General features: G+C 51.3%; 1 protein-coding gene across 2 annotated transcripts in view; it reads left to right on the top strand.

Annotated features, from left to right (window-relative positions):
• The first annotated feature begins 4,578 nt into the window (after window positions 1-4,578).
• The window catches only part of MYBL2 (MYB proto-oncogene like 2), a 28,194-nt gene continuing 7,995 nt past the window's right edge, over window positions 4,579-24,777 (top strand). The window contains exons 1-8 of one of the 2 annotated variants that reach the window (XM_067708189.1): window positions 4,579-4,798; window positions 8,481-8,574; window positions 12,862-12,933; window positions 13,820-13,912; window positions 14,099-14,319; window positions 16,324-16,486; window positions 19,669-19,956; window positions 22,690-23,106. In XM_067708189.1, coding sequence (XP_067564290.1) covers window positions 4,779-4,798; window positions 8,481-8,574; window positions 12,862-12,933; window positions 13,820-13,912; window positions 14,099-14,319; window positions 16,324-16,486; window positions 19,669-19,956; window positions 22,690-23,106 — 1,368 coding nt within the window. In that variant the 5' untranslated portion in view covers window positions 4,579-4,778. Of the gene's footprint in view, window positions 4,799-8,480; window positions 8,575-12,861; window positions 12,934-13,819; window positions 13,913-14,098; window positions 14,320-16,323; window positions 16,487-19,668; window positions 19,957-22,689; window positions 23,107-24,777 lie in introns of those variants that run through there. The other variant, XM_067708190.1, reaches the window with a different exon arrangement.

Raw genomic sequence — 24,777 nt, forward strand, 5'->3', positions numbered from 1 at the left:
GTTTTTAAGAAACTGCTGAGCTGTTTCCAAAGTGGTTGTACACTTTCACATTCCACCAGCAGTATTGGAGAAGTCTGATTACTCCCCATCTTCAACATTTGACATGATTAGTCTTTTTAGTCAGTGATTGTAATAGGTGTGTAAATCTCATTGCGGTTTTAAATTTGCAATTCCCAAATGAAATAGTATTGAGCATCTTTTCGTGTGCTTTGCCACTAGATATATTTTGAAGGTAGAGTTTGAGGGTAGAGCCAATAGGATTTGCAGATGGGTCAGATAGATGATGTGAGAGAAGAATCAAAAATGACTTCAACTCAACTCTTCTCAGTGCTCTGTGGTGACCTAAATGGGAAGGAAATCTAAAAAGAGTGGATATATGCATAACTGATTCACTTTGCTGTACAGCAGAAACTATACTCCAATAAAAATTTTTTTTTTAAGTCAAAAAAAAAAAAGTGACTTCAACTCTGGGCAGTCTGAGTACTTCCTAATATTTCTCTCCTTGATATGCACTGGCTTTTCGCTCTGGCCACCTTGCAAATTCCTAAGTCACCCAGCTTTGAAGAGCCTTCAGTGACCCCTTTGGTTGATAACCACAGCGCCTGCCTTTATCTTCGCCCTGATAGATCTAATTTTCTGTTTACCCATTGTCTCTCCTATCACCTGGTGAGGTTCTAGAGAGTATGGATGTTGGATTGTCTCCTGATGACTAGCTCCTGGTGCAGCCCAGCCTCAATCATTTCGACATATTTTCACAAACTGTCCTCTCAATTTACATTTCAAAGGATGGGTGCTTTGCTTCAAGCCACCTGCCCCCTAGCTGTGTGATCATGGCAACTTAACACCTGTGTACCTCAGTTTCCTTATCTTTAGAATGAGGAGCTTACTGTTTGACACCTGCCTCTCATAGTGATGAGCATTAAATGGAAAATGAAGGCAAAGCTCTTAGTATGGTGCCTGGCCCATGGTGTCTTCCCCAGTAAAATCCAGCTATTATTTTCTGACCTGAATGTTTTGCAGGTCCTTTGCTGGAACTCAAATATAGGTGCTTTGCAAATAGTTATTCCTAAAATCTCAATCTTTTGAGAAGTGGGTGAGGAAATTTCTCTGTTGAGGTCTGATTTCTTGAATCAGTTAATTGAATTGCTTCCCTGCATTGGGATCCACCCTGTTGTTGAAAGTTTCCCATTTCCACTGCTGGTTCTGGACCTCTCATGCCTCTGGCCACTTGCCTGCTGCCATGACTCTGTCCTCTACACTGATGCCCTTGGGGGTGAGGCAGAAGTATCTTTTTTTAAAAAACGTTTTTCTTTTTTTCCGGCCGCACAGTGTGTCTTGTGGGATCTCAGTTCCCTTCAGGGATTGAACCTGAGCCCTCGGCATTGAGAGCACAGAGTCTTAACCACTGGACCACCAGGGAATTCCTTGGGCAGAAGTATCTGAAAAACATTCCTTTGTTTCAAAATCTCTTTTGATGGTCCCTGTAAGGCACAATCGAAACTCTAGCATTCCAAGTTCCCCCAGTTCTGTGCCTTCCTAACAACTCTCCAGCCCAAATGTTAGTTTTAACATTTCATTCATTCAATGAAAAATGTGTAACACCCCTTCTGTGAGTACCTGCCAGGAGCCAAACATTATGGTCAACATCTGAAGCTGAAATGTGAATGTGGGGCTGTCTGCTCTTGAGAGAGCAAGTAAAATTACGGGCAGAGGAAGTACGGTGGTGGGAGGACAAGGGTGAAAAGGGAGGTGCTCAGTAAGTGGAGGGGAAGACGCCAGGCAGAGGGACATATGATCCTACTTATCATTTATTTGTGATCAATCCGTGTTTGTTTTGTGTCCAGGCTTATGCTGCATCCTGAGCATTTAATAGATTTGATGCTGCCTTCCCAAGACAGGGGCAGGCCCTGCGTCTGGAACCTGGGGTGGGGCAAACTGTGGAATGACCAAATGACTGAAGCCTCCCTGTCCAAGGAGGGTATGTGCAGGAAAAGGTTCCTGGTAGAGTGCAGTCTATATGTTATCAGTCCTGAGCCCAGGGACCACTCCCAGCTGTGGCTGCACCCAGGACACTTGGAGTCTTCTCTCCAGGGGTATCTGTTGGCATGATGGTAACTGGAGAAGACACACTTGTGCAGATAACCAGATTCCATCTGGTACCAGGGTGACCTCCCTGCTCTCTGACTCGCAGCACTGACTCCAGGCTTCTTAGACTCTGATATGGACAAAGAATATCACCTGCCACTTCAGTAAACAAAGGATGTTGTGGCCATCAAGCCAGCAGCCACTGCAGCCACCCCTGATGGTGTGCCCTGAGGGGATTCAAGATGGAGAAAAATAGGATACTGGCCCTAGATAGTTAAGGTGCGTATCAAACAAGTAATTTCAATAAGCTCAGACTCCTGCATCTTCCCACACATAGAAGAGTGCTAAATTCATTAACTTAAGATGTCTGGTTTTCTTTAATTAGCAGTAAACTTTTGATGTTCTGACTACTTGGGGTTTTTTTGTTTTTGTTACTGCAAAAACTACTATATATCCTGGCTCCTCCCTTACCTCTTCGGAACAGTCCCTCAGCTATCTGAGATGCTATATCCCAGGCTTAAGTCCTCAGTAATACTGCTGAATAAAACATAATTCTCAACTTCTAGGTTGTGCATTCTTTTTCAGTCGATAAGTGTATTGGTCAGCTGGCTAGCAACTGGAGACAGCCGCTCCCTGTCTCTTGCCTTGGGCAAATACCTTGCCTGAGCTGGTAGGTCCTGTCTCTCTCCTGAAATGGGACTAATAATCCATGTGAGAGTGTGTGCTGTGTGCAAAGCAGCTTCCTAGACCTCAAAGGGCAAGCATGAGAGCAACTGAAGAGTTATAATAACAACAAAAAGTAATATAGTGCTTATTATGTACCAGAGATTATTCTCAGTGGTTTACATATATAAGTTTATTTAATCCTAAAACCATCCCACAAAGTAGGTACCAGTGTAGTGATTAATAGCATATACTCTGGAACTAGACAGCCCAGGCTTAAATCCCTTCTTTGCCATTTACTAGCAGTGTGACCTGGGGGGAGGCCTGTGTCTCAGTGTCCCCATCTGCCAAAAGAAGAGAATACTAATACTACCTCATAGGGTTGCTGTGAGGATTAAATGAATTAAAATGTATAAAGCATACAGAACAGTGGCTGGCACATAGTAAAAGCAATCTAAGTCTTTGATAACTCATTTTTATAGATGAGAAAACTGAGGCACAGAGAAGTTATTTGCCTATGATCACGTAACTAGTAAATGATGGAGCTGGGAATCAAACCCTAGGAAGTCCGGCTTCAGAGCCTACACTCTTAAATATTATGCCCTAGCAATGAAGAGGGGATGGACATCTCCACATGAATTACTTTAGGAGGGAAGTGGGTGGGGGAAGCCCTGAATTAATTGATGTGGAAGCTTCTAGCAAGTATAATACGATGTCAGTGTTCCTTCTGTTGTGGTAAGTGAAGTTTGCAGCAGTGGGCTGGACTGTCCCCAGGTGGCCAGAAGTTTCTGGAAGAGGGGTCTGAGGCATAAGCAGGGGCTAAGAGGTTGAGGTTTAAGCCCATCTCCCCAGGCTCCTGTCTCATAATTCATTTACCCCCCCTTTCAGCACCTGTCTTGGATGTGGGGTGACACTCGGGAGGTACTTGGTAAATGGCAACTTAAAATGGAAAATCCTTGCTAAGCCTCTAGGAGTTTAAGCATGTGGTAAACTGAATTCAGTGCAACAGTTGAATTCTGGGCCCTGGGGATACTGCTGTGAATTGAGGGGCCACTTGGACCTTAGCAATCCCATAGTTCAAATGGGGAGACGCACGAGTCAACAAGCAGGTTGTGGGCCATGGACTCTTAAGGATAAACAGGAACTATTCGGGTGGGAGGGGTGGGAAGTGTACTGGGCCCGAGTAAAGGCCAGGAGGCTGCGAGTTTTCTTTGGCTGGGGGCGGTGGGTTGGGGGGTGGGGCGGTGATCTGGCAGAATCCTATAAACACCTGATTACAGAGTATTTTACCCTGAGGTAGAGGACCTAGATTTTAAGTTCTGGAGAGTCCAGATCAGGTTTGCATTCTAGGAGGCTCACTTTTGGCCGCCAGCAGTCAAGCTGAGGAGCTGGAGCCATTGAATTCGAGGCTGGAAAGGAAGCAGGGAGATGGTTTCGAGGCACAGACCCGGTCTAGGTGGGGGTGAGGGGGCCGCTTTGAGGTGGGGCTGTAGGGACGCAGGAGCAGCTTGGACTAGAGCTGCCCCTTTTGCACAGGTGGTTTCCCCGGCCTGACTCTCCCATCCTTGCGGCTCACTCCCTTTCTTCAGTCTTTCCTCCAGGGCCGCCCCGATCAGTCTTGGCTCGAGCCAGGCCTCAGTCACCTGGCTGCTTGTTCGGAGCCACACCCACGCCCTCTCCCTGCCCTGGGGCTTCAGGGCTCTGCGCAGGTGCGGTGTTCTTCGGCTCTCCGGCCCCGCCCCCCGAGCACGCCCCGCCCGCTGGCCCCGCCCCGCGCACGCCAGCCCGCCCGCGCGCCAGGCCCGGGCGGCGCCGACGCGCTTGGCGGGAGATAGAAAAGTGCTTCTGTGCGCGCCGGCGGCTACCGCAGCCCCTGCGAGCAGCGGCGGGACCTGCGGCCACGCTGACGCTTCGCAGCGCGGCCCCGGGGCCCGGAGCGGCCGGAGAAGCCCAAACCCTGACCCCGGCCCGGCTCCCGCTCCGGGCTCAGCCGGCGGGCGGGCGAGCGCGGCGCGGCCCGGGCCGGGGGGATGTCTCGGCGGACACGCGGGTGAGAGGAGCCGGGAGGCTAAGGGCCCCTCCCCCTCCCCGACCTCCCCCCCAACCCCGACCTCTGCCCCCACCCTCGCCGTGCCCTTCTGAGCCGGGCGGGGGTGGGGTCCTCAGGAAACGCAGTGTCCTGTGTCGCCCGACGCGGGGAGACGCGGGGGGTGCGCGCGAAGCCGGGGTCTCACGGGGGCCCCTCGCTCGGCTCCCTGGGCCTCGGAGCTGGGGCGGGCGGGTCTCCTGGGACCCGGGCCAAGCCCTGCATGATGTCATTTTGTCTCCCGCCTAATTGCGGGGTGGGGGTGGGACGGCGGTGTCAGCTGGAAGGGGCTTTACCGGTGAGGGAGGCGACCCCTGGAGAAGGAAAGTGATTTTCCAAGTCACGGCGAGCGGGCGGCCAAAGCCTGAGAGACTGTTGTCGTTCAAGCCTTTTGGGGTTCAGATTTGCCGGTGGCCATTTCTTAACATTCGGGGAAACACAGAACCCCAAGCTCCCTCGACCTAGGAAGGATGCAGGGGCGGGGGTGTTGACTTTTTGGTCCCCCACCACCTGGGTTGCGGACCCCAGCTCGTTTTCGTTTCGGAGACCTGTCTTCCTGTTCCACATGAGGGGTTTGGGGCAGCTGAGGTTGAAGGCGAGGGGAAGAGAGACTGATGTGTATCGAGACCGCTCTGTGCCAGCAGCCCCTGGGGTGGAGGCAGGAACTGCGGTCTCCATCTTACTTAACTCGCCAGAGAATGAGTAGCAGAGTCAAGCCAAGAACCAGGTCTGTGGGCTCCAGGTCCGTGTCTTAGACCTGTGCACCCGGTGCCTGAGCTCTGGGCTTTTCAACCAGGCAGGGAGTCACGGAGGACAATGGGATTCTGCCCTGTTCCCTCCCTGGATTCATGCAGCCCAGATAACTTCAAACCCCACTTCAGATGGTGTTTGCCTTCTCAGGCCCAGCATATAGACCTGAGAAGCAATCGTTGCTGGCTTTCCCTAGAATTCCTTTCAGCAAGGAAGCACCTGATCCCTGGGCAGTGTTCAGGCTCAGGGTGTGTCTTCCTCAGGCCACAATTTCTCAGGGCAGCTCCAATTCCCAAGGGTTGTTCTGGGCAGGCACTAGTCAGGCCCTGAATTTCTGGTTCAGGAAGTGTTAACTCCAGGCAACAACCAAGGCCCCAGACAACCCCCAGGTCCTCTGCTACTTCTCCCCTGGGGCTCAGTGGAGGACCTCCCCCACCCCAGCCAGGTGAGGAATGAGTTCTGTACCCTGGAACAGCATTCAGTTTGATTCTCGGCGACCCGCTGTAACTCTCCTCTGCACCAGTGCCCTACTTCCTGCTCAGCTTCTGACTCACCCTATCTGGAGCAGAGCCCAGCGCATGAAAGGGCATAGAAAGGGTGTGTTGGACCTCCATGTGGTTGCCACTACTGACTTAGCCTCTGCTTTTCCAGCTGGGATTACGAGATGAGGACTGGAAGGTGCTGGTTAGAGCCTGGCTTAGTGGAATTGGCAGGTGGCATAACCCTGTGAGCCTCAAAATGTTCACATCTATTAAATGGGGATAATGAGAATGCATGTGAAGTAGACAGTCATCATCGTGTTGGTGCTAGAAGTATATTACCTCACAGAACTCTCCCAGCCATCTGAGCTGCTCTCCCCATTAAATAGAGTATTTTGGAGCACCAGAGAGTGTCACACAGAAACAGTCTCTTCCTCGAAGGAACATTTGCTGAGCTTCTGTCAGAAGCTGGGTGCTGGAGAACCAAAGGTAGTGTCTGTCAAAACAGTCTGGGGGGCAGTTGATGTTAAAGCCAGCTTCCTTCTGTTATTAGCATCTTGTAGAGTTCTTTTGCCTCCTACTTTGTGATAGTGGAGGACCCCATGAATTGGTTTGGGAATGACAAGACAAGGCTGAATTCCAGCTCCTCCTATGACTGGTGTATTGCCGGGTTTAGAAATTCGTCTGTCCCTTTCCTGATTCTAAAAAGTTTACTTGTATTAGCATTTCTCATCGACTAAGAGGCAGCAATTTTGCATGTTTATTCATTCCTATGTCCAGCCATTCCCAGAGCAAACATTTCTTAAGGCATTTTGTTGCTACCCCCCAAAGGCCCTACAGAAATGAGGTGGAGCCGACCTCTGTCCACGTTGTCAAGGAGACAGGCAGTTGCAGCCTAAGGGCTTATGTTATGAGACGGGAGGATTTCCAATGTGCTCTGGGGAGTGTGGGTGTGATTAGGAAGATGCTGAGAAGGGGAAAGGAGCGTCGCCACAGAAGGAAGTCCTCTTCCTCTTTTGGAGAGGCCTGTGCTTGCCTTGCTTGTTTGGAGACGTCTAGGCTTTTTTCCCCACTTAAAAATGCCTGACTTCGGAATGTCCCTGACAGAGGTGACCTAATGGAGTTGGAAGGGTGCTCTTGTGAGCCCCGGACATGCCTGGGGGTGGATAGCATGATCTCCATTTTTGTAACTATTAAACCTGATAAATAGGAAGATTTTGGAGTAACTTGGAAAATTACCTGTTAGAAAATAAAAGCGTCCAGAATTCAAAGCTGCTTGTACTCTGATTTTTAGCTCCATAAACTAGACCTATGTGTAGGCAAGGATTGAGAAGGGGTATGCAAAAATGGACATAGTTACTGAGATAATGTATTTTAAATGGTTTTCTCGAACAATATTTCTTAAAATCCTGGTGCTTGATGATTACATACATCGTCAGCTTTTTTTTTTTTTTTTTTGGGCTGTGTTGGGTCTTTGTTGCTGCATATGGCTTTCTCTAATTGCAGTGAGCGGGAGCTACTCTTGGTTGTGTTGCGCGGGCTTCTCATTGTGGTGGCTTCTCTTGTTGCGGAGCACGGGCTCTAGGCACGCTGGCTTCAGTAGTTGTAGCACGTGGGTTCAGTAGTTGTGGCTCGCGGGCTCTAGAGCACAGGCTTAGTAGTTGTGGCGCAGCGGCTTAGTTGCTCTGCGGCATGTGGGATCTTCCCGGACCAGGGCTCGAACCCGTGTCCTCTCCATTGGCAGGTGGATCCTCAGCCACTGCGCCACCAGGGAAGCCCACATACATCATCAGCTTTAATCCTTAAAATACCCGTGCAAGTTGAAAAAGTTTTGTTATTTAAAAGAAAATTTGAAATAGGTGTCTGGTGTTGAATATAATATTCTTGGTGAAATCTTTTCTCTTTAATAAATTTATTTATTTATTTTTGGCTGTGATGGGTCTTCATTGCTGCACACGGGCTTTCTCTACTTGCGGCAAGTGGCGGATACTCTTTGTTGCTGTGTGCGGGCTTCTCCTTGCGGTGGCTTCTCTTGTTGTGGAGCTCCGGCTCTAGGTGAACAGCCTTAAGCATTTGTGACATGCGGGTTCAGTAGTTGTGGCTTGTCTGCTCTAGAGCGCAGGCTCTAGTAGTTGTGGAGCACGGGCTTAGTTGCTCCTCAGCATGTGGGATCTTCCCGGACCAGGGCTCGAACCCGTGTCCCCTGCGTTGGCAGGTGGATTCTTATCTACTGCGCCACCAGGGAAGTCCTTGGTGAAATCTTAACTTCTTTTTTCTTGTAGCTTTTGAAATCATTAGAGTGTTAACTGAAAATGAAAGAGTAAAGAGGTCATGGCCACAGTCCACACTGTCCGTCCATCATGTAGCAGCAGGTGGAGAGACACATGTCCTTGACCTTTGGCTTGCTTTCCCGGCAGTGAGGAGCTGGATGAGCTGCACTACCAGGACACAGATTCAGATGTGCCGGAGCAGCGAGACAGCAAGTGCAAGGTTAAATGGACCCACGAGGAGGTGAGTGACACCGAGGGGCAACTGCGGGGGTGGAGGTGATGGCAGCTGGGAGGCTGGACCAGGAACAGAGCCTGGGTTGTGTCTGCCTGATGCCCCGACCAGTATGATGAAGAGGAGGAGCTGATGAAAGAAGCAGATGGGGGAATTCCCTAGCGGTCCAGCTTTAGGACTCGGTGCTTCCAGTGCTGGGGGCCCGGGTTCAATCACTGGTCGGGGGAACTAGGATCCCACAGGCTGCATGGTGCGGCCAAAAAACAACAAAAAGAAGCAGATAGGCACTCTGGTTCTCCCTGATGATTCTTCTCAGAGCATTCCTGGACACTCTCAGTATTGAGGACTCTTACAGGGATGCATCTCTCAGACCTTGGGGCCAGCAGTTGCTGTTGTGTCTCTTGAAAGCTGGTGTGTTCTGCATCGTGGACTTTAATTGTGCTTCTTGTCCATTAACTGCTGGGAGGTTTAGCCAAATCTGCAAACCCCCTCTTCATTATCATTTTTAAAAAATCATTGTATTTTGTCTGCGATAGCAAGCTCTGAATTGATTTTATTCTTTAATCAAGTTTATGAAGTATAATTTATATACAGTCAAATGCACCTTTTTAAAGTGAACAGTTCCAGCAGTTTTGATAAGTGTGTATTACTCACATAAGTACCACCTTGATTGTCCCCGGAAGTTCCCTTTGTGGTCCATCGTTCCTGGCTCCAGGCAGTCGCCCATCCAGTGTCTCTCTGTTTGATCGTTTTGCCTGTTCTCGAATGTCCTACAGATGAAATCATACAGCTCTGCTCTTTTCTATCTGGCTTCTTTTGTTCAGCATAATGTTGCATGATTCAGTAATTTGTTCATTTTTTCTTCCTGAAGAGTATTCCATTGTATGGATAGACCATAGTATGTTTCCCTTGTTGATGGGCATTTGGGCTATTTCTAGTTTTTGGCTATTGTGGATAGAGCGGCTGTGAAAATTCTTGCCTAAGTGTTTTTGAGGATTATGTTTTCATTCATCTAGAGAGGATACTTAGGTACGCTCATGGTGTATGTATATGCTTAGTTTAGAAACTGTCAGGTTGTTTTCTGACTTGGTTGTACCAATTTAGACTCCTACTGGCCTTATCTTTTTATTCTACCTCTATTTTCCTGTATGTGTTTAGTTTTAAGTCTCTTTTTTTTTTTCCCCTTACTGTTTGAGTTGTGAAACACTCTTAAATCATAAAAGATGTTTCTTCAGAGGAGTGCTAAGCCAGCCTTTTCTGTTCATCCCACTGTGGACCAGGGACTATATTCCACTCTTGCAGGCTTAGAAGAACAAGCAAGATGGGGTCCCTACCCCAGAGCATCTCTCTGCCTGGACCATGCCCAGGCCCGTGGACATGCTGTGGCCATCATGGTGCTGGCAAGACTGGCGTCTTTTTTTTTTTATTTACTTTTGGCTGCGTTGGGTCTTCATTGCTGCACACGGGCTTTCTGTAGTTGCTGTGAGCGGGGCCTACTCTTCGTTGTGGTGTGCAGGCTTCTCATTGCAGTGGCTTCTTTTGTTGTGGAGCACGGGCTCTAGGCTCATGGGCTTCAGTAGTTGTGGCATGTGGGCTCAGTAGTTGTGCCTCGTGGACTCTAGAGCACAGGCGCAGTAGTTGTGGTGCACGGGCTTAGTTGCTCCGCGGCATGTGGGATCCTCCCGGACCAGGGCTCAAACCCATGTCCCCTGCATTGGCAGGTGGACTCCAAACCACTGTCCACCAGGGAAGTCCCAAGACTGGTGTCTTTTGTGCTCACTGTGGTGTCTCTCCTGTCTTATACTAAGCCTCCTAGACGTAGGAGGCACCTGTAATTGTCGAAATGCCTTTTTTTTTTCCCTTCTCTTTCTCTCTCTCTTTTTTTTTTTTTTTGACCTAGAGACTTGTGGGATCTTAGTTCCGCGACCAGGGATTATAACTCGCACCCTCAGCAGTGAAAGCGCAGAGTCCTAACCGCTGGACCATCTGGGAATTCCCCAAAATGCTTTTAGAAGTTGAGTTTACTGTTGTCTGAGAAGTTAAGAACAGTTTCATGGAGTAAGGATTTGGAAATTCAGCAGTCAGGTGTGCAAAATGGTGGGTAAGTCAATAGGAAATGGGTTACAGGTGGAGAAAAGCAAGAGGACCCCCCGTTTGGCTGGAGCAAAGGGTCCTTAAAGAGGAAGCGTGGTTGATTAAGATGGAAAGATCGAATGGGGTCCAATCCCGGAAGGCCTTGGACTTCGGACTCAGAGATGTAGGCTTGTTCAGCTGGCAAGGTGAAGCCATTGAAGGTTTTTGAAGCAGATGCGGGACATGACCACAGCTGGGCTCCAGGGAGCTAGTCTGCTGTGTGTAGGGTGGGTAAGGGATTTGGGGGCAGCCTGAAGCTGAGGGAGTTGGAGAGGTTGCTGTGCCGGGCAGGTGGGAGAAGATGGCTGCGGAGGGACAGGGACAGTGCAGGCGGGAGTGGACAGGTGGAGGGGGCCCATGGGGTCTGGCAGGAGCTGGAGACGAAAGTGTCCCCCCCGCAGTTGTCGGGGAGGATGGTGGTGCTGGAGATGGACACAGGGCACATGGGCGGAAGGCAGGGGTTGGCCTGGCCAGGTCGGGCAGGCGGCAGGGGAGGGCAGGGTGTCCGGGGCTGGCTGTGTGGCCGTGGGCTGGCTCAGCTACAGGATTCATGGGGACTTTGTCCAGCTGATGCTGGGCTGTGGCCAAGCTGCAGTTGAGGGTCTGGATTTCTCTGGTGGCCTTTTTTTCTGTCCAGGAGAGAGAGAGAAAAAGAGAGAGAGAGAGTGTGTGTGTGTGTGTGTGTAAAAACACCTAACATTAAATGTACCCTCGTAACTATTTTTAAGTGTACAGTTCAGTACGTGAAGTATATTCCCACCGTGCAGCAGGTCTCTAGAACTTTGTCATCGTGCAAAACTGAATCATTAAACACTTAATTCCCCCCTCTCCTCCTCCTAGCCCTTGGCAACCACCTTTGTCTACTTTCTGTTTCTATGATTTGACTGCTTCAGATTCTTCACAAGAGTGGACTCATACGCTGTCCTTTTGTGTCTGGCTTATTTCGCTTAGCATAATGTCTTCAAGGGTCATCCACGTTGTATCTTGCAACAGAATTTCCTTCTGTTTTAAGGCTGAATAATGTTCTACTGTATGGATATACTACATTTTCTTCTTTTTCTTTTTTTTGATTGAACCCAGGCCCTTGGCAGTGAAAGCGCGGAATTCTAACCACCGGACCACCAGGGAATTTCCTACATTTCCTTTATATATTATAAGATATTTAAAAATTGATTCGATGGAAGAATACTTTACATACAATCAACTACAACCATTAAAGTACAATTCAGTGAGTTTCAGGGCACGTGCTACCATGAAACTCCCAGCACCGTCATCGTAGAGCGCTTCCATCACCCCAGGCATTTCTTGCTCCCTTTGCTGTCCATTTCTCCCTACCACCACCCCTGACCTCAGACACCACTATCTTTTTGTCCCTATAGCTTAGTTTACATTTTCTAGAAGTTCTTAAGCGCAGAATCATGCAATGTATACTCTTTATGTCTGGCTTCTTTCCCTCATCACAATGATACTGTGATTTCATGTTGTTGCGTAAATCAGTACTTTATATTCAGGAGAACGTTTTAACAGGTACTGTTTTCCTTCCCTTCTGAGTGCGCTTGATTCTGCCCATGTCCCCCATCTCCAGTGCTGGGTCACTGTCGTCTCTGGCCCAGGTGCCTGTAATGGCCTCCTCTCGTTCATTCTGCCCACCTGTAGCCCCTTCTCCTGCAGCTGCCAAAGTGAAGTTCATAACAAGCACATTGAACCGTGACCACCCACTGCTTCAGTGCATCAGTGGCTTTGCATGACGCAGAGGCCCGAATCAACCCTGCTTGTGGTCTGGCCCCTGCCGTCCCCTCCAGAATCCTCTTGTATCCCTCCTGCTTGCTTCCTGCATTCTAGCCTCACTGGACTTCCTTGGGGCCTGTCCCTTGGATCCCCCCAAATAGGCCTCACCATCGACCTCTCCGTACCCCCCAGCACCTTTCCTTTTGTTTGCAGGAGGCTTTGATTAACATCTGCTTCCCTCTAGACTTTAAGTCCCATAAGGTTGGGCAGCTCCGATGCTGCCCGCTGCCATGCCTGGCGTGCCTGGTGTGTAGTAGGTGATCATTTCATGACTGAGTGGATGAGAGAGGCTGTTTTCTTTGGGGAGGGCTCCGTCAAGAGCAGCTGTTTTCTGCACACGTGTAGCTGAGCGCTCTGTCTTCCCGGTTTTGGCAGGATGAGCAGCTGAGGGCCCTGGTGAGGCAGTTTGGACAGCAAGACTGGAAGTTCCTGGCCAGCCACTTTCCCGTGAGTGCAGCCCCCTGCGGCCCCCTCCCCCAGGACAGTGGGCCCAGGACAGACTTTGTGTCAAGGAGAAGAAAGGGGGGTTCCTTACCAAGTCCCCCCCAGCTCTCCCAACAAAACAACCTTCCAGGCTTCCTAGGCCCTTTCTTCCCAAACCGGAATCCAAGGCACCCTGGTGTAAGCGTCTCCACGCAGCAGCCTCCGTGTGCCTGGGGGTCTTGGGCTCCGTGCTCATGAAGTCAGATCAGTGACATATTTGCATTTCTTCCTACAAGTCAGGAGCGAGTTGGTGCTCGGTTTCGGTTTCTCAACCGTGAGACTGAAACTGAGGGGAAACAGTACTTGAGCAGGCTCCATGGCGAGGCCCCTGCCGAGCTGGCTGGTGCCACCATGTCCAGCATCTAGAGGCTCCTGGTGATGCGGGTCCCCCTCAGGTCCCCCACCCCCAGCACTGCAGGCATCTGGCAGGGAGGGGATGTGGCAGGAGCTGCTGTTGGCTTATTTCCTGGCTCATCGGGCAGTTCAGGGACCAAGTCACCAGACCCTCGTCACCTCCCCCTCCTCCGTGTGATCTGAAACCTTCAGGGAGATACTACCCTCCCCGAAGCAAGCAAGGATCCCTGATGTAGCCTGCGGGCTGGCACGGGGCAGCCCCCTTGTGTTAGGGCAGCTGGCGGTGGCTTCCCACATGGTTCTGAGTTTGCCTGGTTCCATCCGGGCCCTCTGGTAGCACAGGGAAACCATGCGTGTTCCGGCCCGTGGGCAGGCAGTGTGTGGTGGTGCAGGAAACAAGACAGAACCCCGCCGAGGTGTCCCCTGAGCCCAGTGTGTGTCCAGGGTCCAGGGCCACCATCCCAGGAGTTCTCACGGGTGCCTGTCCTGTTCCCAGAACCGCACTGACCAGCAGTGCCAGTACCGGTGGCTGAGGGTCTTGAATCCAGACCTCGTCAAGGGGCCATGGACCAAAGAGGAGGACCAGAAGGTAATGCCCAGGACAGTGCCTGCCACGTGGCGGGCCTTCACCCACCCCCGGGAGTCAAGGGGCTGAGGCTGCCCTGGGTGGCGGCTGGGCTGTCCAGCTGGACCTTGGGTGTGTGACATCCCACTGGTCGGTGCTGGGGTGGGGAAAGGGCCGGTCCCGCCGGCCTCACAGCAGCTTTCCCCCAAGGTCATAGAGCTGGTCAAGAAGTACGGCACGAAGCAGTGGACGCTGATCGCCAAGCACCTGAAGGGCCGGCTGGGGAAGCAGTGCCGCGAGCGCTGGCACAATCACCTCAACCCCGAAGTGAAGAAGTCCTGCTGGACGGAGGAGGAGGACCGCATCATCTGCGAGGCCCACAAGGTGCTGGGCAACCGCTGGGCCGAGATCGCCAAGATGCTGCCGGGGAGGTGAGCCGCCTGCTGGGGCCTTTGCGGGGATGTTCCAAGGCCCAGTCCCGATTTCTCTGGAGTTGTTCACTTTTCCCAGAAGCGAACGAGTCCTTCAGATTCTTGACGGGGTGGGAGGGGATAGGGGAGGGGGGGCAGGGGGGGACCCAGCTGCTTGGAGTCTGGAACAGGGAAGGGAGGGAGGCCTGGGGGCCTCCCATTCACTGTGCAGCCTCTCATCTGGTCCCACTTTCGGCTCTGTGCCATCCCTGCCCTCTGCTGTGGCCGGGGTGGCCTGGTTATTTTTTAGAGAATAAACCTTTTTCCTCCTGCCTGTGAGGTCAGGCCCAGAATCTGGACGTCCGAACCACTGCCTGTTTCCACCCTACTCTTCACGCTGGGCCTGGCCCCTCCAAGCCCTGGGCCTCTTGGTGTTCTGCAGGGAGCATTAGGACGACTTGGCTCCATTCTTGCTAGAATCCTGCTCCAGGGTCAATTCCCAGTCTCCTAAGTTGCTCACTGCTCCCCTAACTGCTTTCCATCTTCTGGAAACTTATAAAAAATCACTTACTCACCACTGTCTTCTACCCTGCTCTTTTCGTCTGTGTGCATTTTTACCTTATTTTGTTTCCTTTCTTTGCCATGGCATTGCGGTCCTGGGAAGGAGAGGAAATAAAATGCCAGATGGTCTCTTTCCCCTGGAGTCTGGAATCATCTGTTTCCAAAACTCAAACCGGAGTGTGTTATCCTTTTGGCATTTCTGAAAACACTTGGGTTGAGGACTCGAGCCTCTTTCCCGTGTGGCCAGCCTGGCCTGGCTGATGCCACCAGCCTCGCCTTGATCTGCCGTCACCCTTGCTCATCTTTGGGGCCTTAGCTGCTCCGACCTCCTCTCTCCCTTAGACACGGGAGAGCTCTTTTCTGAGCACGAACGTCCTGTGCTCCTGGCAGCTTGGATGCCCTCTAACTTGTACCCATGATGTAGCCAACACGCTCTCATCCTTTGGTTCTCAGTGGGGACGTTATTTCCTCAGGGAAGGTTTCTCTGTCCTTTCCAACTGTGGTCAGTCCCTGGCCACCTCCCCACCGTGCCCCGACCCCTGCGCAGCCAGCACTGCGTCCTGACAGCCTTCAGTGGGAATGAACAGAGATCCAGACCCTCCTCTTAGACTGGTGGCTCCGTCAAGCTGCTATTCTCTGTTCACGGTTCAAGGGAAAAGCACTCTGCTCGGAAACCCAAAGAAGGCAGCGCCTCTGTGTGTCTGCACTTCTGAACTGCTGTAGGTCTGTGGGCTCTGAGGCTGCTGAGCCCCCCGTGCTACTCACCGTGATGCTGCTGTGTGCTTCTGTAGTTTCGTACTTCTTTGGGCTTCGTACTGCTGTCTGCTCCTGCTGCTCTGTTACTCTGTCTTGCGGTCCCTGTCTGCTTCTCTCCCTCCACGCTTCCCTGACTCCTGTACCACTGTGCTACTTTCTGCTTCTGTAGTGGGGGTACTACTCCTGACTTACACCATATATGTTTCCTCTTTAATCTTCAGCAAGTGATGGAGAGTGAAGTAGTCTTTTGATTCTCCAGATAAAAAAGCCAAGGCTCAGAGTGGTCAGTAGTGGATCCTCTGTGCCCTCTTTGGCCATTTTCTGTCTGTGGGACGTGATCAGGGCTTGTGTTCCAGGTCACTGAGCCTCAGGACAGGGGCCACCGGCTGGCAGCTTGCTTACGGTTTCTACAAATGCAGAGTGAGTGGGAAAGGGAATGAGAGTTCCCAGAATGTTTCAGTGTTAGGATTTTACCCTGTAGGCTGAATAAGACCTTTGCTTATTTCTCAGAGGTGTGTGGAAATACTCCGTAAATCGTTACAGGCTGCAAGCATGTCAGACTTCATCTTAGAGCTAAGAGCCCTTAGAACTCCTCAGGCTGAACCCGCATTTACAGAGGTGGGAGCTCAGCTCAGGGAGGCTAGTGACGCGCCCGGTGGCGCACGGGCCCCAGTGCTGGGGTCAAAGATCCCCGGTTGGCCCCTGTAGGACAGACAATGCTGTGAAGAATCACTGGAACTCCACTATCAAGAGGAAGGTGGACACGGGAGGCTTCCTGAGTGAGTCCAGAGACAGCAAGCCCCCCATGTACTTGCTGCTGGAGCTGGAGGACAAGGACGGCTGCCAGAGTGCCCCGGCCTCAGAAGGCCAGGTGAGTGGGGCGGGGATGTCAGGCAGCTCAGCCACTGGGCTTGGGCTAGTTGGTTTGTTTTCATGTGTATCCGATGCCGTCTCACCAACACCTATTCCTCCTTTTTCACCTGTTCCATGGCTGTTCCTTAATCCTACAAGAGGTTCTCACTGTGGCCTCACATCTCTCATGAGGGCCTTTCCCTGTGTCACCTGTGCCCATGCTTGGTGCTCATCTGTCCACAGATGCAGGATGCCAGAGCCGACGCCAGGTGAAGAAGGGTCAGGTGGGGAGGTCCTCAGCCTCCTCCTGTCCTCAACAGCTTCCTTCCTACCCGTTGCTCTTTCCAGCCTTTTCATACTAAAAGCACATTTGCAATTCTAAAAAAAATCAGATTTGTTGAGGTACAAGCACATACAGTAAAATTCACTGTGTTTCATGTGCAGGTCTGAGTCATGACAGCTTTAAACAGTCCTGTGGCCACCACCATAGTCAACACACAACCTCTCCATCACCCCCCATATTCTTTCAGCCCTTCTCCCATCCTTAGTCCCTGGCACCCTTCATCTGTCTTCTGTCTCTATAATTTTCTAGAAAGTCATATAAATGAAGTCATATGGTGTTACATTTACAATTGTTAACATCTCCCATCCTACACTCCAGAGCATACTATTTTTAAAATTGAAGTATAGTTGATTTACAATATTATAGTAGTTTCAGGTGTTTTTGGTTATTTTTGAACTATCTCATATGATTTATTCTTAAAAAACAAAGATTTGAAGCACATGTGTCAGAGTATGAAGATGGGCCGTTGCTGGGTACATGGCAGGTGACACGCTTCCTCTACACTGTTTTCCAATCTTTTCTGTAATCGTGAACTATTGAATAGTTCTTTTTAATGCTCCACCTTTCCTTTTCCTGCTGGTCAGATTATAACTGTTCACTGCTCCAGTTCTTCTGCAACACCCTGCTGGAGCGTTATATCATGTTTTTGCCTCTCTTTCCGGATTTTTCAGCTTCAGAGACTATTCCTTACTTACCAGATATGAGAGCATCTATGCGGTAACAGTTGAAAAAGCTGTAAAGTGAAACGTAAAAGGACTTCTCCCTCCTGTCTGGATTCCCCATGGGTCCCCTAACCAGAGGAATTCACTTCTCAGTTTCTTGTATGCCTAAGTAATATGTTTTCCAGGCTTTTACTTCTGATTAAATAAAAAGCATCCGTGCCCCAGAGAGAAACAATGTGCGTCAGCAGACACGGAGAAGTCGTCTTTCAGGATAGGGCAGAGTGGACAGTAGTCTCTGAAAATCCTCCTTGGCTGAAAGTCATTTCCTAGACTCTGTTTTCACCCCCCTGGCGCTTTGTGTCTGGGAGGCTGGCCCTGCTGGGCCAGGGGGAGCTCCAGACCTTGATCCTGAGCACACAGGTCAGGTTACAGTGTGGGTTTCAGCCTCACCCACTCCTCTCCACTGTCATTTTAATGGTTCTATTGTGCTGGTAATTTCTTTAATTAAGGTTCACCTGACTTTTTGTTGTTAGAAACAAAACTTTAATTAATGTTGTCCTCTAGCTAAATCACTGCTCAGTTGTCTCTTGGGAAATTCCTAGAGGTAGATAGATACATTCTTTAAAAACGATAAGGGACTTCCCTGGTGGGCCAGTGGTTAAGATTCCTGCTTCCAGTGCAGGGGACCTGGGTTCGATTCCCTGATCAGGGCACTAAGATCCCCCATGCCGTGTGGCATGGCCCCCCGCCCCCCAAAAAACAAAAACAAAATAGACGTTAATACATTTTGCTAGATTGCCTGCCAGAAAAGGTTCACCTGTTCTGTGTGTATGGGACTACCTCACTAGTCAGTGCTTGCAATTACAAATGATAAGTACTGAACTTGATTAGAAATTGCCAAACTTTTTCCAAAGTGGCTGTTTTCTGAAGTGGGAGTCACATGTTGGTAGCTTTTAAATAGTATTCATAGCATTCTTCCCCTCCAGTTATAGCAGTTATAAGGTTTTAATCCAATCTGCTCTTATCTCCTTTTCTTTCTTTGCTTATATCACAAACCATTTCCATTCTGTTCACTTGACAGCAGTGGCAACAGTAGCTACTAATTAGGTTGAAAGGTTTTCACACAGTTGTTGATCTGTGCGCCCTCCCTGCTCAGTAAGCCTCAGTGTCCTCATTTTATAGGCGAGGAAACTGACCCTCATCACAGGCTTGCCGGAGCTGGGAAATGGCAGAGCTCTGTCTGCATCCAGAGACCACGTCCCCCCACCCCCACCCCGTTAACACGGGACCCGCTTCTCGCTCTCGACCAGGCCTCTGTTAATCACTTGTGCTGTTTGCAAGGCTCCTCAGGGGCCGTCAGGTCAACGAGTCAAGCTTGTTTCGGAGGTTCTGCCAGGAGAGCGATTGCCCTAACGATCTACCTCTTTTTCTTTATTTCTTTCCTGTCACAAAATCAGTCTCAAAAAAAAATTAGTCTCCACTCCTTTTTCAAACTTCCATTTTGAAATAATATTAAGTACACAGAAAAGTTGCAAGAAAACTGCTCGCCTATATCCTTTACTGGGTTCATTCATTTTTAACATTTGTCAGATTTGCTTTATCTTTCTCTATGTACATTTATTTTTTTTAAAGACCTTGTAGTTAATCATTTACTTAATGGCTGTGGCATGCGGATCCAGGCCCCCTGCAGCGAAAGCCTGGAGTCTTAGCCGTCGGACCACCAGGGAAGTTCCAATATGCATATTTTTTTAACCTGAGTTATTTGAGAGTTGATTCCATACATTGTGCCTTTTATTTCTTAATACTTGAGTGTGTGTTCCTCAAAATAAGGACATTCACCTGTGTGACAACAGTACGCACTTGGAATTTAACATTGGTGCGGGGACTTTTGACTAACCTACCGTCTAGATTCCACTTTTTCCTGCCCATGATCCAGTCCAGGTTTAGACACTGCTTCGTTGTCATATGTCTTTCGTCTAATTTTATCTGGGATAGTTCATCAGCCTTTCCGAGCCTTTCACGATACTGATGTTTTTGAAGCATAAGGTAGGGCTAGTTATGTTATAGACTGTCTCTCAGTTTGGGTTCACTTGTGTTTCCTTATTATTAGATTCGGGTTGTGCACTGTTAGCTGGAATACGGCATAGTTTATATCTCATAACGAAAAATCCAAACCGCGTGCCCTGTGCCCACCAGGGAAGTCTCGTGACTGGCTGGCCCCCGGCGTTCCCTGCCCTGAAGGAAGAGGAGAGCAGTGAGGAGGAGGCCACGGCGGCTGCCCCCTCCCAGGAGCAGGAGCCCGTCCCCACAGAGCTGGATGGAGTGCAGACGCCAGAGCCGCTGGAGGACTTCCCCAAGCGTGAAGACCAGGAGGGCTCCTCGCCGGAAACCAGCCTGCCCTACAAGTGGGTGGTGGAGGCCGCAAACCTCCTCATCCCTGCCGTGGGCTCCAGCCTCTCTGAAGCCCTGGACTTGATCGAGTCGGTAATGTTGGTCACGGCGCTTCACAGTGGGCCCCGAGCACCCCCAGCGGGGAGCACTTTCTCTCCGTAGACGTCCGTCCTTCCGTCCGTTCGTTGTCTCGCTGATGTGGCTCAGCTGGTGCCGAGTGCCCAGCCCAGCACCAGGGCCTGGTGATGCCAAGATAGTGGCTGTGCAGCGCCTGCCCTCGGGGAGCTCCTGCCTCACCTGTACAGCGCAGGGTGGGCTGGGAGGGCTCGCGGTGGAAGCCGTACGACAGAGTCCTCAGGGCTGATGGGGAAGGGTGTTTGAAGCGGTAACACAGCCCGGGTGGGCACTGGTGTTTGTGGCAGCACAGGTGGTTGGGTGTCCCTGGAGAGGCCCCTGGGAAGGGCCAGGGTTTGGCGCTGCAGTGGTGAGCGGGTCCTGATTGCTCAGGTACAGCTGCCCCTGGGGCCGCGCTGCCTGTGGACTGTGCCCCTTTGGGGAAGGCACCCCGGTGGGGGGGTGTGACCAAGGTGGGACCTCCCAGGTCCATCAGCCAGGCCTGTGGTGTGAAGTGGGTTTTAGGAGGTGGTGGGCAAGAGGCCGGCGACCAGGGGTAGAGGGGTTCAGTGGGCAGCGCCCATACTCACCTTCCCACTTGGGCTTCCTCCTATTGGCTGAGAATATTGATGTTGTTTATTGAGCATTTGCTAAATACCAGGCTGTGGGTTTAACACATAGTCCACATGGTATCCTGTGAGGGGTGTCCTTTCTGTATTTTGCAGATGAGACTGAGGCTCAGAGAGATCAAGTAAGTGTACCCAAAGGTCAAAGGTCACACAGCAAGTAAGGTCTTAACCATCATGCTGTGCTCCACTGTCCTGCCCAGTGAGCGTTTGGATGGTGGGGTGGGTCTCAGGTGGGCTGTCTGCTCAGACCCTCTGGCTCTGGGTCTCACCTCTTGCCCCTAGTGGCTGGGACTGTGGTGTCCCCTTCACTACAAGGGATTTCAGGGTAGCGATGCGTGTGTCAGTCTGTTCAGCAAATAGCTCCGGGGCCACCGTGGGCTGTCACTCCTTTGGGCTCTGAGGAAGGGTTGAGATGAGAGTGGGTCCACTCTGCACTGCTGGTGCCGGTGGAGTGGGTGGTGGACTCAGCTCAAGCTCAGAGAGGTTAGGAGGCTTGTCCAGTGTCACACAGCTGGCGAGTGCCGAGCTCGAGCTCTCCACGATGACCTTCAGCGACTGATGGGGAGCGATAGTAGTTGCAGAAACACTGCCGTCTGTCTCTCCGGGCAGTCCTTGTAGCATGTGCTCTGGTCTGTTAGATGCCATCCATTCCGGGCCTCTCCGAGGTTGGGGTTGGCTGCTGGGAGGAATGCCTGGAGACGGCATAGCTCTGAGCCGGCCTCCACCCTTAGCAGTGAACTTGCCAGGCTTCTTTGAGCTCCAAGGACCAGAAATAGAAATCACCACTAGGGTCTTGGTCCATTCAGGGCCAGACCTCCAGGGACCAGTGGAAACTTCTGTATCCAGAAGCCTTTGGGCTGGGTTGTAGTTTACTGGGCAAGGGCAGAAAGACGTGGGCATGCCTCTTAGAATTGCTCTTGGAAACTTAGTGACTTCAGGGCGATCACACCCTCTCTGACCTGGCTTCCTCAGTATGAGAAGGGAAAGTAATGCTTCTCTAGCAGGGTGGCTGTGGGGTTGGAAACAGTGTAGGTGAAGCACCCAAGGAGGCGCTGCGATTGACAGGGTCATGGAGCCCAGTGGTGCGCTCTGGGTACGTGGCTGGCAAATCAAGACCCTTCAACCTGCTCACGGCCTTGGGCCCAAAGCCTCACTTCCAGTTCTCTGTTAAGGAAATAGCTACAAACGCAGGAGAAGATTTACATCCAAGATGTTCATAAAGATGCTATTTTTAATTTTTAAGAATTAGGGGGGAAAACCTAATGTCCTATAGAAAGGGGACAATTATGTAACATGTCCAAATGATGGTACATTTTACAGCCCTTAAAATTGTTAAAAGTTGACCTTTTTTCACTATAATAACAACTAATATTGATAGTAAATATTAAACTCATAGGTAATAGAATGAGGTGCAATCATTATTCCAGCTTTACCGAAACTTTAAATGGAAAAAAGAAGTTAACTAGAAATGATTTGTACTAAAGTTAGAAACATTGAAAATACTAAATATTTAGGGACACATGTAAGTGGTAATTGATGAACAAACGCATAAAGATGGTAAATTCAGGCCGTGATATCCTGCATGCGGGCAGAGGGTGTGCCAGGTGGACCTGGCGCTTTAGTGACAAGGTTTTATTTCTTAGGTTTATTGATGGGTATGTGAGTTTTCTTTGTGCTTTTTGTATATCTTAAAAACGCACAGAACATTTTTGTCAGTAACAGCAAGCAGCCACGGGCACGATGTGACTTCGGTTATGTTTCCAAATACAGATACAAAGAAGGATCTGAGGAAAGGCAGGCCAATGTTAAGGGTGATGGTTTCTGGGCTGTGGGATCATCCTTTTTTTTTTTTTTTTTTTGGCTGTGCCACGCGGCTTGCGGGATCTTAGTTCCCTGACCGGGGAACGAACCCGTGCCGCATGCAGTGGAAGCGTGGAGTCTTAACCACTGGACCACCAGGGAAGTCCCTGTAGGCTCATGCTTGATGCTTGTGTATTTTCCTTTAACGAATGAGCCCTGTGGTATATGAACCGGTACAAAAGCAGAGCCGTTGCAGTTATTCCTAAACCCCCTCTCTGGGCAGGACCCCGATGCCTGGTGTGACCTGAGTAAGTTTGACCTCCCCGAGGAGCCGTCCGCAGAGGGCAGCATTGGCGGCAGTCCGGTGCAGCCCCACCCATCGCAGCAGCAGCAGCAGGCCCCGCCACCCCGCCAGCCTGCCGCCGCTGTGCCCAGCGTGACCGAGTACCGCCTGGATGGCCACACCATCTCGGACCTGAGCCGGAGCAGCCGGGGCGAGCTGATCCCCATCTCCCCCAGCACTGACGTGGGGGGCTCGGGCATCAGCACGCCGCCCTCGGTGCTCAAGCGGCAGAAGAAGAGGCGAGTCGCCCTGTCACCTGTCACGGAGAACAGCGCCAGCCTGTCCTTCCTGGACTCCTGCAACAGCCTCACCCCGAAGAGCACGCCCGTCAAGACCCTGCCCTTCTCGCCCTCCCAGGTGCGTGGACCCCACCCCGACTGTTCTCTGGGTGCGGGTGACAGCCCCCCTGTGCCCAGTGCTGGGGACCCTGGAGGGCAGAAACGGGCCTGGCCCTGCCCTCATGAAGCGTCCGTGCTGATGGGAAGACCAGTTAATAAAAAAGCACCCAAATAAACGTGCTGAATGGAGTAAAAAAGGCGGCTTCTGGTATGTCGGGTGCATCTAGTCGGGGAAGGGTGTCAGCCAGGGCTTCTATGAGCAGGGGGATTGCTGGAGCTGGGGGCAGAGGGTGATAAAAGGGCCGAGAAGGGAAGAGGACTCGGTGTGTGTTAAGAGTGAGTTTACTGAGCACCGATTTTATAGCAGGTTTGCCAGCCCTGCGGAGCGAAGGGGCTGATGACAGCCCTGCCCATGAGAGGATGGCTGGGGTGGGGGACTTGGTGGTCACCATGTCCTGAGGAAAGGGCTGTGGGAGGAGCAGTTATTGAGTCGCTGAGGGCTTGTTGTGTTGAGTACTGCTTCCCAGGCTCTGTTTGTAATAGACACAGTGCTGGGGGGAGCCTGGGGGCCCTGTCTTTCCTAGTGGTGAGGGAGGCACTCAGAGTGGTGTCCCAGGTGGGGGTTGCTGACCGATTGATCGGCTTGAATAAAGGCTTGGAGTCAAGGGGAGAGCAGAGTGCGGTGTGAAGTCCAGAGCTAGGGCTCACGGACGGGGGGCAGGAGGACTGATGGGGACAGGAGGAGGGTTGAGGGATGGGGGCTGGGGCCTCGGAGAGTCCTGGGTACAGCTAGGGGGTATGCACTGCGCTGGGGGCTGTGGGTGGGGGATAGACTGGAGGGGTGGGGCAAGGGGGGGGCAGCGGCTTTGGGTCTCAAGGGTCCCCTCCCTCCTGTGGGGACGTGAGAGAATGAGGCCCAGTGGTGGCGTGTCTCCAGAGGCCACCGTCTCCGCTGTAGAAGGACTGAGGCCAGGCCTTTGTATCGGGATGTCTGGTGGCTCTGCAGGGTGCCCTGCGTTAGTTCACTTGGGCTGCCGTGAGGAAGAACTGCACACAGGGGGACTGGAACAACGGACTCATTTTCTTAGTTCTGGAGTCTAGAAGTCCGAGAGGGTGTGAGCAGGACTGGTTTCTTCTGAGGTCTCTGGCTTCTAGGTGGTAATCTCCTCTCTGTGTCTTCAGGTGGTCTTCCTTCAGTGTCTGTGTCCTAATCTCTTTTCTCTTATAATCTCTTCTTCTTTTGTAAACTTCTTCTAAGGACACCAGTCTTATTGGATCAGGGCACACCCATGTGGCCTCATTTTACCATAATCACCTCTTTAAAGGCCCATCTCCAAATACAATCACAGTCTGAGGTACTGGGAGTTACGGTGTAAACGTGTGAATTTGGGGAGAACACAGTTTCGCCCATAGCAGGCCCCCCGTGAGGGCTGCTGGCTGGAGAAGGAAGACAGCAGGGCTGGAGCTGCCCAGAGAGCAGCCCAGGGTGACGGGGTGCAGCTGCCCTGCCCAGGGACCCTGCAGAGGGCAGTGGGCCTGAGGGCTGCAGGTGGCCCTGAGCTGCCAAGGGCATCTTCAGGGCAGAGGGGAGAGGGTGGTGCTTCAGATCTGGGTTTGAGTCCCGCCTCTACCTCTAGCACTCAGCGCAAGAATCCAAACCTCTCTTATCTGTAAAGGGGGATCGTGATCT

This window comes from Pseudorca crassidens, chromosome 15 (genome assembly GCF_039906515.1).
Source record: "Pseudorca crassidens isolate mPseCra1 chromosome 15, mPseCra1.hap1, whole genome shotgun sequence".
NCBI lineage: Eukaryota > Metazoa > Chordata > Mammalia > Artiodactyla > Delphinidae > Pseudorca > Pseudorca crassidens.